Genomic DNA, 17,106 nt, shown 5'->3' with positions numbered 1-17,106 from the left:
CGACGAACCTCTGCTGAGCCCTCCTGCTCGCTTGTCGTTGCAGGAACCAATGAAGTCAAAGGCACCACAGCTACATTTAGAATATAGGTTTTACAAATTATTAGGTACACATGGTGAGTATCACTTTCACGCTATTACGTTCGAGATCTCGTGTAATAAGACATGAATTCATAAATACGGTAAAAAGAAATTAGAGAGTGTGAATTGAATTATCTAAGTATTGAATTATTAAAAAAAATAGAATGAAAAGGAAAGAGCTAAAGTATATTCGCAGTAAAATATAATACAGACACGTCTATAAAAAGTGATGGAGAGAAGTAGAAGGTAGATTATTAATTCTACGACGCCTAAGATAAGTCGATAACTCTCAAATAAACGTATTCGATATTTTAGAGTGCCGTTAATCTTTCGTCGATGACGCTGCGAGAAAATAGTCCCGCAGCCGTTCGAATCGGCTTTGCGTAATTTGACGCGATACGACACGCGAGATATATAATTCACTTCAATTTTAATACGACCTGAGTTGGCTAAATCCCATGTGAGACAATCGCGCATGTAATTTCCGCACGCTTGACTAAAGCTCGACACAAATTAGCGTCACGAATTGAGATTGTATCGGAAACGTACACCTCGTGCGTCATGCCCGGAGAAATAAAGGTACCGTGTTTTTTTTTATATACAGGCTGTTCCGCGTTTTATCTTTTAACGGTTAATTCCTCGGCTAATTTCGAGTCGGTTTTTCCACGGGCGGTTTTTTTGTCGCAACTTCATAATTTTCAGTATTGCACGTAGCAGGTATTGAACATCTATTAGCCGCGCATTTGATAAACACAGCGACGTTTCTCGTCAGTCTTGTATTATTTTTAATTATCATTACCTTTATAATTATTTCCATTGGAGGCAATATTTCTGAATTATTTATTTAAAGAATCATCATGTATGTAATACCGAAACTTAAAGCATTAAGTTACGTTCCATTTGGAGCTTTATGTATTTTGTAAAGTCGGTCGTGAAAAATATTCGCGAAATATTCAGAATGATCCAAAAACGTAAACTTCATCCCGTATATCTTTTCATTCTCTCTTGCTCCTGCGTGCGCGTATCCGCGTCAAATGAGAAATTAATCAGAAAATTTTAAACATCCTCGCATATGTGCTTATTTTCGACGTTGTCAAGATCTTTCATCGTCGTAGAGTTACATCTGCCTGACCTACAATCGTCACACTATTCTTATTTCATTTTTACACGTTCCGTTGCGACGAAACTGATAATATCGCGCATACTGGGGGTAATCTGGGGTGTGATCTGCTTTTGTCGATCGGTATAGTTCATAACACACATATAGAGGGTATACCGGAGGTGTACTACTTCGGCCCGTGCGGGAAGTACAACGCTCTGGTGATGGAGCTCCTCGGTCCGAGCCTTGAGGACCTCTTCGACCTCTGCGGGAGAAGGTTTACCCTCAAGACCGTTCTCAACATTGCCACACAGCTCGTAAGTCGCATTACCGTAACACTTTCGGCCCGCAGAACTAACTCTGAAACACCGCACTTTGGGGGGTTGATCTCAAACACCAAACTTGGGTGTTTGAGGTCCGGCAAACCCCACAGACATCGATCGTCTTACATTCGCTTATTTCCTCGGGCTTTTCTCCTTTTACCACCTGAGGGATTTGTTTGAAAGTAAAAAATCATTTCAAAATTGTTACAACAGTAAATTGCACCGTGAGAACAAAAATCTATAATTTTGCTACGTATATAGAATAAAATGCACAAATGTCTCTTTTTTCCAGCTCCATAGGATAGAATACGTTCATAGTCGGCATTTGATATACCGCGACATCAAGCCGGAAAATTTTCTGATAGGACGATCCACTACCAAGCGGGAAAAAATTATTCACATAATCGATTTTGGACTAGCCAAAGAGTATATAGACCTGGAGACGAACAAGCACATACCGTATCGGGAGCACAAGAGTCTCACTGGCACGGCGCGTTACATGAGCATTAACACGCATCTTGGCAAAGGTAACGGACGTTTACTTTTGTTTCGTCGTGTGTGTGTGTGTGTGTGTGTGTGTGTGTGTGCGTGCGTCGCACTACATAACGAACCGCCACGTGCTAAGCCATCTGGCTCGAGAGAAAGCGCGGCGAGTGCTTTAATCTTCAGCAGGTATCATGAAATCTTTTAAACCTCAAGTAACGTAAATTAAAGTTATTTAAATTTTAATAAGCTTTTAAATGTGAAATTACACACATACCTACGGCGCCGCGGCGTACCGAGGACTTGACAGAACTTACGATATCTGCTGAGGATGAAGCCGTCGCGAATATATCATTTTTATAACGTGCTTCCCAGAATTTTGTGTCTTCTAATATCATCGGGAGCACGGAATGAAATTTTCCATTATGCAGATAATGCCAAAAGCTGTGTGAAGTATACAAGAGGTATGTTTTACCATAAACAGAGCAAAGCAGAAGGGACGACCTGGAGGCGTTGGGTCACATGTTCATGTACTTCCTGCGCGGCAGCCTGCCGTGGCAAGGGCTGAAGGCCGACACGCTGAAGGAGCGCTACCAAAAGATCGGCGACACGAAACGAGCGACGCCGATCGAGGTGCTCTGCGACGGCCATCCCGAGGAGATGGCCACGTATCTGCGCTACGTACGCAGGCTCGACTTCTTCGAGACGCCGGACTACGAGTACTTGAGGAAGCTCTTCCACGATCTCTATGAAAGACGTGGTTTCGTCAACGACGGCGAGTTCGATTGGACCGGCAAGACAATGGTGTGTGTCAAATGATCTTTTATTTATTTACGTTATGCAAAAAGCTTTTTTTATGTAAAAAAAACTTTTCAGCGGATTACTTTTTTCACATTCGCGCATTACTTTTTATCCGGTAATCTGCAAAAGCAATGACGTCAGTGCGTGCATGTTAACTTGTTTGTTGTATCGGGGAACGTTGGTGATAACAGTCGTCGCTTCAATAAGAGAAAACGAATCGACGACTGAATCGTGATCTCGCATTGATGTTATCTATATATTTTCCTGTCCAATAAAGTAAAAAACGGGGATTTTATCGCCCACGTCATTTATTTGTGAGCAATCTTATATAATTAGAAAATCTGTACGAAGCATTTTTCATCAAAATATTACTCTGATCTTTGAAATGTAAAAATGACGATAATAATATTTACGAGTGATGGTGCAAAGTCAATACCGTTTCCTTTTTTGTTTTCCGGTAAAAAAAAGATTCTCTTTCTTCCAAATTATTTATAAATTCTTGATAGTAACTTTTTTGTCAGTCGTAATTTTCTAAATGAAATTGATTTGTCGGGAAAAGATTCTGACAGCTGGGTAAGTAAATCGCCCGCCTATATTCCAACAGACCCGACACAAAGAGCTATGCGGTACCGAAGAGCGGTTTCACATTTGATTTTTAACGTTTGCATGCTGCCTTCCCCCTCAATGCACTATCTCTAGCCATCCTTCGAGAACTTCGAGAACCTCAGAGCGCTGCGGATGGCGGCCCCCTCGCATATCGGCAAAACTAAGTCCGACAAGGTTGGTGATGGCCTCTCGAGTAGCGACAATATCTTACGACAGATAATTGCGGCCGAGTAATTGAGCTTCGATATCTTTGCGCATTGCAATATAATCGCATATTCTTTATGTAGTAAAATATCGCTGCGTTGTCACACAATATTCTATCTAACTAATCGTTGCCACTTGTCACGGCCGACTGGCCTTTCGTATATAGGGATCTAATGTGATTGTGATGTCACAGGTCTTCGGTTAAGCGTAAATTAAAGTGCACAGTTCGTCAATAAGTCTGTTTGTCTGTCTGTCTGTCTGTCCGCCTGTCCGCTTTCCAGCTCCAAGTATGTTATCCATATATCCTCGTGAAATACGTAGAAGCGTGCGATAACAGTGCTCATTACAGACTTTCGTCCACTATATATGTATATAAAGCAAACATTTTCTCTCTCGTTACAGTCCACGCCCGTCGGATCCCTTCAAACCGGCCAGGAGATCGTCGTATCACCAAATCGCGATCGGCATCCCGCCGCTTACAAGGTATTCCTTGTTTTCTTCCGTTTCTTCTTCCTTTTCTTTTCTTTTCTTTTCTTCTAAGCCAAAAAGCATGGACGTGTGTAGCCCATTTGTTATTCGAGTTAACCGCATGGATACACGCCTCAGTAGCGACAGAACCGAAAACAGAGTTTTAACAACGACCTTGATTCAGAATTCTTGTTTATCTCGGGGTAGAGATACAGATCAAACGAACAAATTTTGCGAGGAGATACTGGCATGCGCTGGTATTAAGTACAGAAAACGAAAACACATCACGCAAACCTATTGTCGGTTTCTCTCAGCGCACGTAATCTCAACGCGAATATGATGGCGTATCAATTTGTAGGAGTACGATGATTTTGAGGAGGATGTGATCCTCATGATGGATGAGGTTCGCTTCGAGTTGCAAGGCCGATATGTAAGCCATCCTTAGGTTACGCTGAATCGACTTCTTCATGCATACTTTATCTTATCAGCTGGGAGATGACTATATAGTCGGAAAGATACCCGCGGTCACATTTTATAATGCGTATTATTAATGCGTAATGTTTTTCTCCTCGTGAAACAAGGTCGCGTGAGGTTTAACGATTGTGGAGCGTGAACTCTGCGAACTCACGTCTTTTAGATCAATAGTCGATTAACAGATTGATAGCGGCAATAAATTTCCTTTCGCGCAACGTTATTAGAGTGACTAAATATAGATGATGGACCGTGACGAAGTCAATACGTTCAATTCCAAAACCTGCGATAGCGATAAACTCATGCACGAAGAAGTAATTTTTCTATTGGTTGCTCAAGTAGCTCAGCAGCTTGTAACAAGCTAGAGCCAGGAAATACGTTGCATCTCTCCTCGTAGCTCATCAGAGTGAAATATAAATAAAAATATTTGATGCGTAGATAATTATGTACATCTCATTTATCAGAGAGCGAACCGCATTTTCATCCCTTCCCGAATATAGTCATAGAGATTAATATCGGATTAGATTAATCTTATTAATGCGCGGATAATCTCGCGTTTTATCATCACTGATCGCCATGCTATATACGTACCAAAAGATTTCTCTCTCGGATCTCTCCTCGACATCTTTTTTTTTTCTACTGTTCTTCGCGTTTATTCGCGGAGCTGTTTAACGCGACGCAACTGCGAAATTGTCATGCTTGTTCCTTCAGGATGTGGCAGGTGGAGGGGTGGGAGGTGGGGGCGGTAAGGGGGTGGGAGCCACGTGGCCAGATACTGTGAAGCAATCAGGAGCCGGTGGTACATTGACACCTGCTGACAGGCACGGTTCTGTACAGGTGAGTTTACCTGCGCATCTTCCGTCCTTCCCCTCTCTTTCTCTCTCTCTCTCGTGCCATTCTCTCGACTTCCCCACAGAAGCTTCTCCCTTTTTTTCGACTTTCTTTGCATCTTCTCGTCTCTTATTTAACAGCTGATTCACTTGCAACCGCGAAGGAAACGTGATTTTTAGACGCGACGTTGAAACTCACACGTTAAATCTCATTACACATTAAATACTTAATCTCATCTCATACACTCTTTTTCCTGTGAAACGTAATATTCCTAAAGATTATAAAGATACCACGTGATATGGAAAGATCGATTAAGGGCAAAATTATTCATTATTCTTCCCCAACCATCATCTTTCTTGTCTCACACCTTCATAATATCAACGTATACGGGATGCCTCAATTTATCAGGAGTTAAATTGTTCGCTCTATTTCTAGACAAGGCACCACTGGATTATGGTCAGTTAGAAGTCTGTGCAATTTGATTTGTTGCGGCATGTTGTCTTTGTGTCGATTGTGATCGAGACTTACCTTCTTTCTTTAATTAGATATGAGATACTAATCCGGTATTAGTACAGATCACTTGTCTTCCTATGCACTTGCAATAACAAAAGCATCATCGTCACGTACAAACCGTATGACTTTTGAGGAAGATCAGATCTTTATTACTTACGCTTCTTTTATTCCTTTAGTATATTGCTTTATTGAATCTATGTTACCAACAGTAGTCTTGTCTTACGTTAAATTCTCATCTCCGCTCCCCCCTTTGTAAGATCTCACTTGGTTCTTTGTGTAACTTGCAAGTAGACTTTGGACAAATCAATTTTCGATGTGTACGTTACTTTATCATCAAATCCAAGTAGAGTGGAAAAAGGATTCTTTCCTGATTTTCACATCCAATATAGTATTTGAGACATAAAATCTATATAGTTACGTAAAAATCCCTTAATGTGATATTGACCTGTATATTTGTTTTCGTTTTCTTTGCAATAACGTTGTACGATGTGTACAGGTGGTATCGTCAACTAATGGAGAACTGGCTAACGATGATCCGACCGCTGGTCACTCCAACACACCAATTACAGCACCTCAGGAAGTGGACATGATCGACGAAACCAAGTTAGTAGCAGTTTGTTTTATTGCAATTCGTATCTCTGTCTGTTCTCCTAAATATGGATAATCAAATGAATAAAACTGCAATTGTTTGATCAACTCCACGAATATTTTTGTCGCGTTCCGTTATTGCATTTATCTACACGATATTCTGAAATTTTATTAGTACAATTTTAATTAATTAACTCGAGAGAAAGCCTTAGTCTAAACTTCGACTGTTAAAGTAAGTGTTGAAGTCAGAATAAAAACAATAGCAGTTTATATCTTTAACATCAAAAGATATTAAAGATATAAAATATTGAATTAAATTAGATAATAAGATGCTCGATCTAAGCTATGCATGTATGTGTGTCTGTTATTTTCAGAATAGTAATTCGAAAACCGAAACATTGTCCCCGATGTGGAAAATTGTTGTTCCATTCTTTACAAGCATACATTTCCAGCACCTATCCTACCGTCATTCCCGAAATAGGTTTGTTACACCAATTGAAATGGTCAGTTCAAGATTTTCTATTTCGCAATATAAGAAGAAAATATAATATTTGTTAAATATTATTGAAGATCGATTATTGTCGTAGAAATTTTATTACTAGACTGATAATGATGAGAAAATCAGTGTCGTGAACAAAATATAAAATTACAATAAGATGAATATATATTTGTGAGATACGATGCTTCTACCTTGTAGAATATTTTATAAAAATATTACAGCTATGTAGTTCAAGTTTCGCTATTTGTTCTCGCAATCATGTCTGCAATTTATGTAAGATGTAGGGGCCAGATTTGACTTGATAATGTAGAGATAATTATTTGTCATTCTCACAAAACGAAATGAATGTTTCTTTTGTTTATATTATCTAATACGGAGACTTGACTGTTACATCGTTAATATACTATGTCAAACAATACTATATGAAATAAATCATCGGAGAGAAAGAATTTTTATTTATATGTAATTTAGACAATTTTCTTTAAGCCCCGTCTTCTCAGTTATATTGTATTGTACAAATCGAAACAATGTATTTCTCTATATTTGGCACAACTGTAATTAAATGTCTGATTATTATTTTTGTTTATCCCGTATTCTCTACTCTTTCCTGACGTTCCTATTCCTTATCATTCCTCTACGAGTTTTGATGAAATTGAATTAACAACTGCATGATTAATTAACATAACAAATAACTGTGTACATTTACATGCAATCGGATAAAATATCTTGTTGGGAGATCGACAATTTCTTTCTCTCTCGTATTGCGCGATCGTATGCCGAATGCAACTATTGTCTCATCTCTGCTGCATGCTCGATGTGTTGATCGACGAAAGACGCTGCCAAGGGGACGACTCTAAGTCCTATTAGTGTTTGCTTCATTTCCAGATGCTGTTGCTTCTTCAAGCGCAAGAAGAAGAAAAGTGGAAGGCAGAAATGACTGTCCGTTACCGTTGGTCTCGGGGGGGCGGTGCAGTGCGCGGGTAATAGTGCCGACGAGACCGTGGGAGCCGTCGCCACAACGTCAAGGACTGGCAAGCGCGGCGCGGGAACGGGAGCACGTGCGGGCGCAGGTACGACCGACGGTGTCGCAGGCGGCGATGCCGAGAGAGAAGCCGTCACCCTGCTACGCATCGGTAGCCGGTCCGCGTCACGGGACTCGGTGCTGCACACCACTGTCACGATGACGCCGACGCCGACGCCGACGCCGCCGCCGCTGTCGAACTGAATCCATCATCATCACCTTTATCACCACCACCATCGTCACCACCATCACACAACCATTCTACTACCGTCGCCGCTATTATCATTAATTGGACGGTTGCGCGACTGAGTCGAGATCGAGAGAATGAAGCTGCTTTTCCTCTGGCCAATCGAGCTTGATCTCTTCGATAAATAGGCGGACTCGCTGACGACGATTCAGGCACTTGCTTCTCGGTGTAGTGAAACTCTGTAGTAATCTCAGTACCGTTGCGATTAGAATTGTCTTGATTATGTGTTACGATGAAAGCGCACAATTATCGGCTTTACTTAAAACTTTGTATTCAAAGAACTCAAGATATATTGATGCCAGACTTTCATTGAGCTTTGTCAGGAGCTGCCAGTTCTTTTTCGTCAACTCATTTCTTTTAGTGGAACACATTTGGACAGATGGAAAATGGCTAATAAACGATATATATTCTGTAACTAATATAACGTCTTTCTCGGAGAAAATTTAATTGATAGTTCTAGTCAAGACTGACTTCTTACGTCTTCGTGACTGATAAATTCAATGATAATTAAATTCCCACGTAAACTTTCACTAAGGTCAGTCGATACAGCTCTAGCCATCTGGTATCCATCATTTTAGATTTTGCGCCTCACATGCATCTTGTAGTTTCATTTAATTCATACCCTTCCCTCATTCTCATGGACAGGCTGATGAATATTCCTTGTGGCCTTGAGCTACTGATAGAGTCAAGACGTTAGCGAATCCACTTACCTACTTACTGAATAAATCCTCTCGTTTAGCCAAGAAAAGTGACCTCGTGCTATTAGATTATTGCTACTATTGTCATGATTACATTTCATCTTGTTGCTCTGCCCACTACCCAATACTATTACTACTTACTACTGCTACCATTACTACTACCATTACTACTAGGTACTACGATTACTATTATTGTAATGATTATTCTTAATTATTTTATTTTATTTCATTATTATTATTGATATTATTATTATGTTGATCATCTTTATCGTCATCGTCATTATCATCGTCGTTGGTCCATTGTCATTATCATTGTCATTCCCATCGTCCACACCCGCGTTTATCAATTACGTTGTTATCGTTGTCATCAATATATTGACACGTCGCTGTTGACTGTGAACGGTCGTCGGCCGTGACGGCGGCCGTGACGTTTCAGTATCGGGGAAACCAACCGGATCACATCCGCATTAGAGTAAGAAGGAATTGACGTACCGATGGTGAGAGAACTTGTTTGTGCCTACGACTCTCTTCTTGTAACACGGGGACGCTTTTTAATACACCGCCGCGCCGTGTCGTGCGATCGCATGTATAACTGTGAATTATAACGAATTGAAGCTACCGCAGATCTCATTGTATTCACAGCCCTGCAGGATGAGCGAGCGTAGCGTGTTCCCGAACTTCTTGTAATCGAGATTTCGATTATCGCGAAGTCTGATTTATATAAATCCTCTTGAAAGGCATGAAACTGAAAGAAATGGGAAAACGACGATCGCGGGTGCCACCGGCCTTCGGGGACGGGATTGAGACGTCAGATATCTGTAAATAAAATGCTCTCATTTTGCCCTCGTCGCGTCCGCAGATTGATAAATCGTGTGCGTCACGAATCGCGAGAATATGTAGCGCTATGTATAAAGTGAAAGTTCGCGCTTTTATTCCCGATTTTATTAGGTATTTTTTTTATTATTTCGATTTTCGTTTTAATCCACCGTCCAAGTAAATGATTCTAATGCATTGGAATATTTATATTAGGATACTTGTAGTACATACGAGCCTTCCGTACAGTAAACGACTTTTATATAACTTTAATTTCGAGTTATATATTATAAGGGGATGTGTGAAAGAGCAGCGTTTAGCATTAACGTTATGAATAAACGCTCTCGAGGATAATACTGAATCGTATCCGTACTAAAGTCTAAACCATCCCGGTGCGTTAATTGCCGAAATGATTTCTTTAATATGTGTACACTGCCTATTTTTTCTACACGGGGATCATGTATGCAAGATAGTTCTATCATCACCATACGGATCATAGCTAATATACATTAAGGAACGTTTCGCCGTGAGTTCCTCGAACAAAACGCGAAATGTCTCTTTGTGAATATCGCAATCACGGATTATCGTTCGCGTATTATTTATGATAATTTCCCATCCGTAATTATTTTTAATACGGTGACATAAATCGCGCAGAGAATTCGCGCACAGTTTTCGCGCAACATTTTTCCATAGTAATATCATGGGTTTCGGTTTCGTGCCTTCCAAAGCGAAATTATCATGTGAGAAAGTGATCTATCGCGATGAACAGTTGAAACAATTACATTTTACATAACATATCGATGAAGTAAGGTTTTTTCTGTCTGTAGACTCTATAGCGTATATAATGAAAATTTAGTAACGCGTAAATGCGAGGAAATTATGTGACATAACCGAAATTATGTGACATTGCAGTCGAACTCGTGTTCCACCACCAGTGTGTATCGATTCAAAAAAGGAAAAGGGAAAAGAAAGAAAAAAAACCCGATAAAAGGAACAAATAAGGAAGCGTTTCTTTCGATATAAATTATCCTCTGCGAAGAGAATGCGATGTTCGCGGACAGCTCTTGTTTTTTAATCCATACGCGTTTTCGATTATTAAATTGACGAACAAGCGAGAGGAAGGAGTGAATCAACGGGATGCCCGCGCCTTGATTCTATTTCGATGTTCTTGATATGAAAACCTACGTCGTCGGAATAAATAATAAAAGCTGGAACCGAATGTACGTGATCTTCATGGAGACAGATCCGATCTAAATGCGAGACGGAAGAGATGAATCATCGAGTACGGTGTACATGCAATAACGTAAAGATCCACTGTAACGAACTCTCTCTGCTGCGAACACATTTAATCCACTATTTTTCATGATGCAACGAGGAGAGCCTTATGTCGCGAGGCGTTTCTAGGGATTTACACAAAGTGACACGTGCGATTTTCTACTGATGGTTCGCGACGAAACATTAAAGCGACCAAGAGACGAAAGAGACGAGAAATACGTACGAAAACTCGGAGAGCTTGGGAAGCAAGGATCTCACCAGCCGTATTGATTAGACAAGCAAGTAAGGATATTTGATTATGATTGCTTGTTGATTATTTATTCGTAATTGCTCATTTAAAATCGACTTTGAATAAAACTCTTTCGCTTAATTTGATTATGATTGCTTATTATTGATTATTTATTCATAATTGCTCGTTTAAAATCGACTTTGAATGAAACTCTTTCGCTTAAATTCAACTATAAACGAAAATTTCATAGTAAGATTTCAACATTTCTTAGGCATATTAAAATCAGTATTAAAAAATTCAGAGAAGATTTGCAAACTTACTACTCTTACATATTAAGAAGAAATCAGAGATTTCTTTTTCTTAAAAGTACAAGTGTTTTTTTAAGTAATACAAATTCACATATAAATTTCTAAGAAACGTCAGCAAACCCATTTCTCTTGTTTTCAATGTTTTTCCCAGAGAGAATTTCCCGTTAGACTCGTGTTACTTGTTTGCCCAAAGGTATAGTTAAACTCAAGTTTGTTTCTTTTTGCAGGAACACGGTAAACGGCAGGTCGAGCGAGGAAGTAGGGGCGCGGAGGTGGCAAATGTGAGGAAACTTGTGTTACGTCGAAACGTCCACACCCACACGTTAAGTCTTGGCCGGTGACTTCGTCACTCCCCGAGACGTATATGCGCATACGTACCGTACTATGTAATACGCCCGTACACCACGTTGTATCCACGTTGAATATCTTAAATACCCAACAAGCGCATGCGACAACAGGCAACCCATGTACTTACGGAGCTATCGCGTACTCGAACCATAGTATACACTCGACCGTACGTGCTCTCGTGCGATGAAAAGCGAAACGAGAGACGGAAGAGAGGGAGAGAACCAGTCCGTCGAACGTCTTGAAAAATGATACGCTTAAAAATCATAGAGCTTATAATTCCACTCTATGGATTTCATCTTTCTCTTTCTCTTTCCCTCTCTTCCTTTCTCTTTCTCTCATTATCTGTATCTTCCCACTGTTGACCGAGTATCGTTCCTTTCTTTTGTAAGCTCGCCGCATCGCGTCGGCGAGCGACCGTCGAAACAGTCAATCGTTCTACGTTTATATCCAGCGGAAAGAGAGTGAGTGATCCGATGAATGTCTGACACTGGATGGTATCCGCGTAGAAAGAGAGCGAGTCGAGAGGAGACATTACTCCGGGACGCTTTCCTCCCGGCGAGGCTGATTTGTAGCTTCGCGCAAGTCGTACTTGTACATAAGACGCTATACCGCGATCGTCGCGTACGCGAATTATCCTCACGAGTAGAATTTGTTCGCGCGACAAATCCAATAGCGAGCGACGCATATAAATTGTAATTCCCGATGATCGCGGATGAGAAGAGCACGTGCGTGCTTGCGTGCGCGAGAGATCCACGTAGACGCGACACAGGGAGAAAGAGAGAGAAAGTCTCCGATATTTATATCACTGTCCTGCCACCGGGGAATCCGTGTTTGGCGTAATTATAATAAATCCCGCTGTGCAACCATGTTGCGCAAGGACGTTTAGCCCGTAGTTTTCTAGCCGATTTTTCAAAGCGCGCGCGCGCAAAGTCACGATTTTTAATATAACACGACTGACTGCTGGTTAAGTATGGTTGTGAGCAAGAGTCCTGGTCTCCTCGGACATTGTAGACACACACACACACACACAAAAAGATAACACCACACATTACATACCACACAGAACACACATCTTCCCAATTCCCTTAGATACGTACCTTGCACGGAGAGAAGAGCGATTGTTGCATACATGCTTAGGATGGGAATTAAGGCTTGTAATCCACAAAAAAAAACGACCATCTCCTTCGCTCGAGACATTTCATTTTCTTCTTTTTTTTTTGTATATTTGTAAATTGGTACGAGTAGAGAGATCGGGCCAGGACCGATATATCCTCGGTGTCTTTCATTCCACGGCTCGTCGGTCGAAGAGCGGCGTATACAGCGATAAATGTGGTCGTGCGTATCTGTGAAAAAAAAAATGAGGCTGCGTAATTAATTATCTCGTTGCGTAAAGCGTAAGTTCGAGAGAAAGATTGAGGGATTGGATGATCGCGCGTTTCCCCTCGTGTGTTGTGATCGTTTAGTTGCATTGACACGTCGATTCGGCGATGTTTGGAGAGATGTCGATGGGAGAGACTCCTGAGATTAAGTTAATCAGCACTATAGTTTCTCGCGTAGTGAGGCTTATGTGTATACATTTTTTGACTTACTATATGTTCGTACTGTTTTAATGGACGAATTGTTGAACAATAAAATCGCTGATTGCTACGATAATAACAAATCGCCGTTTTTATGAAATTGGCAGCTCGCGTGCGTGGGTGTGCGCATCCATGTGTGCGTTCGATATCTTATTAGAACACGAGATTCACGAGACGCAATTGGCATTACAATTTGAATGTGTCGTAAACTGGTGCTGTTTATTGCAGACACACGAGGAGAAAGGAAAATTAAGTGAGAGAGAAAGATGGAAGATTTTTTTTAACATACGCGCAACGCTTGCGTTTACCTCGATCCGTCTACGTAACTACACCGTAAAAATGAAATTTTATTATATTATTATGCGATACTGACATCCTTGTATCGTCATAAATTTTCTTTTATTAATTAACAAAACGTATCACTGACAACAGACATGATCTTTACGAGAAAGTTAACGAAACGAAAACGGAATGACGAATTTGTATTACATGTGGATTTGTTGAAGTATCAAGCACATATTTTACGAGATTGCATTACCCCGCGATTTTTCGTCGGACAGCGTAAAGTTAATCTGTATCCTGGACCTGGTCAACATTACGTTCTTTGACGGAATTCCAACGCCGTTCCCTTCAAGTGTGGATTCATTTTCTTTCCGCTCGCCTTCTGAACTGATCTATCCAAAACCGAGCAAACTTTGTGTATATAGCGATTGAATTGTTTTAGTACTATCATAGTGAGAATTATGTGTTTGCACGTGCTCATATATACGTATATGGGTGTGTGATTGTGGAAGTATTAAGGAGAGTGATCTACATTAAAAAAAAATGGACATTATATATATATATAACGAGACTGAGTGATATATTATATACATCGGACCATGAAAAAAGAAACCGATTGTCTTACACTTGCATTTTGTCGTCATGCAATGATTATTATTATTATTATTATATAATATAACGCGAATTATATAATTACACAATTATAATTATATATAATTACGCGCGAAAAAACGAAAGTCTCCCAACTGTACCGATTCTAACGAAACGGATATGTACATCTCTCTCCCCCTATAGCGAAGATTTTACTACATTATACGTAAGCTGTGATTACTATCATAATTTTTAACTTATATTACAATACCGATTATGCTTTGTTTAACGATTAACTTGTACGTGGCCGTCTGGCAAGGCGCTTTAATAGAACTTAAAAAAAAAAAAAAAAAAAAAAAACAGAATGAGGAGACGGAAATAAGAAAGACATTGAGACTTGCGTGGAAGCTTATTCTTGTAAATATGTGTTGTGTCTATTACGCTTAGCGAGTAAGAAGAAAAAAAAGTTCTTAATGAAAGTTCCTGCGTACTTCCTCCGAGATTTCTTTTATTTGTCTTTCTGGCCTAGTTTACACCGATCTCTTGATACGCGTATCAAATGGTATATTTGAGCTGATCAGCCAATAATCAAACTAATTTACTAGTTGTTTACTATGCGTATCAAGTGATCGGTGTAAACCGATCGGAGGGCTCTCTATCTCTCTTCGTTACTTTGTGACATTTTCACTATCGTTTCGATGTTCATCAATTCTCTATGATTCTCCAGCATTTTCAGCAGTATCGGCTCCTTCGCTAGCATGTAACCGGACACCGCTACGAAGTTTCTAATGAGTTTCTTCATTATATTTATCTTCCGTATCGTTCTTTCCATTTTATCTTTATTTCTGAAAAAAAAAAAAAGGAAACGAAGATTTTAAGTATGCAATTGCTTCGTAAGATACTTTTTGATGTTTGCGGATCTTCACTCACTCCACAATCCCGGGATTCGTCTTCTGCAGTCTCTCGCTTCGCAGCTGCTCCTGCTCCTTGAGAAAATTCTTGTAGTTAAACAGCGTCTTTTGACATTCGACTTTCAGATCCAGCTGCACTCGGGACGTTTCCTCGATGGTCTTCTGAATGGTCAAAACACTGTCGTTGAGACTCAACAATTTACTCATGTAGGTATGGAGCTTCCTAGGAGCAAGCAAAATTAAAAATTTATTACGTCTTCTTACGTGGAACATTTTGACTCACATCTAGCTACAATTAACCCAGGAACAGCTGATTTTTGTTTGTATGAATGATTGCACCTAGGTTGATTTTTACACCTCAATTAAAATTCTTTGTTATTAATTACATATATTTTTGATCGTTCTATAATTTATTAGTATTTAAGGACAATAAATGTACACAGATTTGCTCAACATTTTTCTGGAAAAAAATAGGGAGAAACAAAAAGAGATATTTAAAAAACGAAAGAAACACATTAAAATTACTGTAAGGTAAGATTCATTTTGTCGATACTGAGGTGCAAAAATCACCCCCTGGCACCCGTTCCCAGGTTAATAGTAGGAGCTTTCCAGCAAGCGACAAAAGTCGACACAAACGTCGTTTTATCTTTCTCTTTTTGGCAATGAGTAACAAAGACAAAACGACACTTGTGTGGACTTGTGTCGCTTGCTGGAAAGCTCCCAATATTTACAAGTTTATTCCTCACTCTTGATCCTCCACATTGCCCTCCTTATTGCTGAGAATAGAGAGGACGGTAGTGCTGTGAAGGCACAACTTGATGGCCTTGGCGTTGATGAGCGTGTCGCTCACGACACTCTGCAACGCATCTCCGGCTTCATCCTCGTCTTCTTCGCGTCCATTGTCGATGTACTCTGTAAACGAACGAGACTTCAGAAAGAGATCTCCTAGTGGAGGAAACCGCTCCGGGCGGAGATCGCTCCGCGACCCGCAACGCCGACGAACGTACGTTTGTACTTCGCTCTAAGCATTAACGACCTGGCGTTCAGGCGCATCAGCGACTCCCTGGCAGCTCGGATCTTCTCCTCGATCGGCTTGAAATCGTCCAGCGAGGCCGCGCCGATCGGGAACCCGTCGACCACCGCGTTCAGCCGCTTCACGGACCCCTCCAGCTCGTCGAGCTCCATCGTTCGCGCGCGACGGAGATACCGTTCAAGTGCGTTTTTAGGTGCGCGACGCCCGGTTCTCGCCGCGATCGCATGCCGAGGCTATGCGACCACTTCCCTCGACGAATACATCGCGCGTCGTATGCATGCACGAGTCGAAAATGACACGAATTCACGCCAGCGATCGAGCAATCTCACGAACGCGGGACGCGGGACCACGCGGGACTGTCAACTGTCACTGTTTACCATCCCGATTCCCGCGTTTTGAAATTCCAGCACAGGCATGCCTCCTCGGGAATCTCGGGAAATTGAAACTCACTAGGATCTAGGGATCTCGTCCTGAAAACTGCATGGACCAATCGGCGCCAAGAAATCGACACCTCGCGCTTGTTCTTCGCTTCAATTGGTCGGAAATTCCCCTGTCCAATTTGTCATGTAATCAAAAGAGGAGGTTAGGTTTGTCGAGTTTCACGATGTCGGTCGTTGAATTGTTGAAACAGATAGCAAAAAAATTACATTAAATTTTCTTATATAAATTATTTAATTATAATTTATGTACATAAATTATAATTTATATAATAAAATTTAATATAATTTTTTTGATATATGTTTTCTTCGGGACACATATACCTTTATATAGCAGTCGATGTCGAATCTTCCTTACGAGCAAAGGAACCG

General features: G+C 40.6%; 2 protein-coding genes across 14 annotated transcripts in view; one reads left to right on the top strand and one right to left on the bottom strand.

Annotated features, from left to right (window-relative positions):
• Nucleotides 1-12,942, top strand: part of Gish (casein kinase I gish) — a 33,739-nt gene extending 20,797 nt beyond the window's left edge. The window contains exons 3-13 of one of the 12 annotated variants that reach the window (XM_071787024.1): nucleotides 44-113; nucleotides 1,328-1,494; nucleotides 1,793-2,027; nucleotides 2,468-2,787; nucleotides 3,484-3,564; nucleotides 3,997-4,077; nucleotides 5,245-5,370; nucleotides 5,800-5,820; nucleotides 6,374-6,480; nucleotides 7,850-11,300; nucleotides 11,783-12,942. In XM_071787024.1, the coding sequence (XP_071643125.1) occupies nucleotides 44-113; nucleotides 1,328-1,494; nucleotides 1,793-2,027; nucleotides 2,468-2,787; nucleotides 3,484-3,564; nucleotides 3,997-4,077; nucleotides 5,245-5,370; nucleotides 5,800-5,820; nucleotides 6,374-6,480; nucleotides 7,850-7,901 (1,260 nt within the window). In that variant the 3' untranslated portion in view covers nucleotides 7,902-11,300; nucleotides 11,783-12,942. Of the gene's footprint in view, nucleotides 1-43; nucleotides 114-1,327; nucleotides 1,495-1,792; nucleotides 2,028-2,467; nucleotides 2,788-3,483; nucleotides 3,565-3,996; nucleotides 4,078-5,244; nucleotides 5,371-5,799; nucleotides 5,821-6,373; nucleotides 6,481-6,839; nucleotides 7,541-7,831; nucleotides 11,301-11,782 lie in introns of those variants that run through there. The other 11 variants (XM_071787016.1, XM_071787017.1, XM_071787018.1 and 8 more) reach the window with 11 other exon arrangements.
• A 100-nt stretch (nucleotides 12,943-13,042) lies between these two features.
• Nucleotides 13,043-16,875, bottom strand: LOC139818383 (uncharacterized). Of its 2 annotated transcripts, XM_071787025.1 has the most exons (6): nucleotides 16,272-16,875; nucleotides 16,011-16,176; nucleotides 15,284-15,487; nucleotides 15,026-15,198; nucleotides 14,019-14,154; nucleotides 13,043-13,246 (listed from the first exon to the last, which is right to left on the bottom strand). In XM_071787025.1, exons 1-5 carry the CDS (start codon nucleotides 16,447-16,449, stop codon nucleotides 14,123-14,125), a joined length of 753 nt encoding a protein of 250 aa, XP_071643126.1. In that variant the 5' UTR covers nucleotides 16,450-16,875; the 3' UTR covers nucleotides 13,043-13,246; nucleotides 14,019-14,122. The 2 variants fall into 2 exon arrangements, with proteins under 2 accessions (XP_071643126.1, XP_071643127.1); XM_071787026.1 differs by lacking the exons at nucleotides 13,043-13,246; nucleotides 14,019-14,154 and having other exon boundaries at nucleotides 14,257-15,198; nucleotides 16,272-16,872.
• Between the last annotated feature and the right edge of the window lie 231 nt (nucleotides 16,876-17,106).

The sequence above is a fragment of the Temnothorax longispinosus genome, chromosome 8 (assembly GCF_030848805.1).
Source record: "Temnothorax longispinosus isolate EJ_2023e chromosome 8, Tlon_JGU_v1, whole genome shotgun sequence".
NCBI lineage: Eukaryota > Metazoa > Arthropoda > Insecta > Hymenoptera > Formicidae > Temnothorax > Temnothorax longispinosus.
The sequence above is the reverse complement of the archived record's forward strand: the minus strand, read 5'-3'. Positions and strand labels throughout refer to the sequence as shown.

Bases quoted from the DNA above. Each gene is read 5' to 3' on its own strand.
- LOC139818383 (XM_071787025.1), bottom strand. From the start codon at position 16,449: ATGGAGCTCGACGAGCTGGAGGGGTCCGTGAAGCGGCTGAACGCGGTG. The intron at 15,199-15,283 runs GTGAGTGAAGAT...TTTTTTTTTCAG, and splicing joins ACGAATCCCGGGATTGTGGA to AAATAAAGATAAAATGGAAA. The intron at 14,155-15,025 runs GTAACGAAGAGA...GGTTTTGGATAG, and splicing joins GATAGTGAAAATGTCACAAA to ATCAGTTCAGAAGGCGAGCG.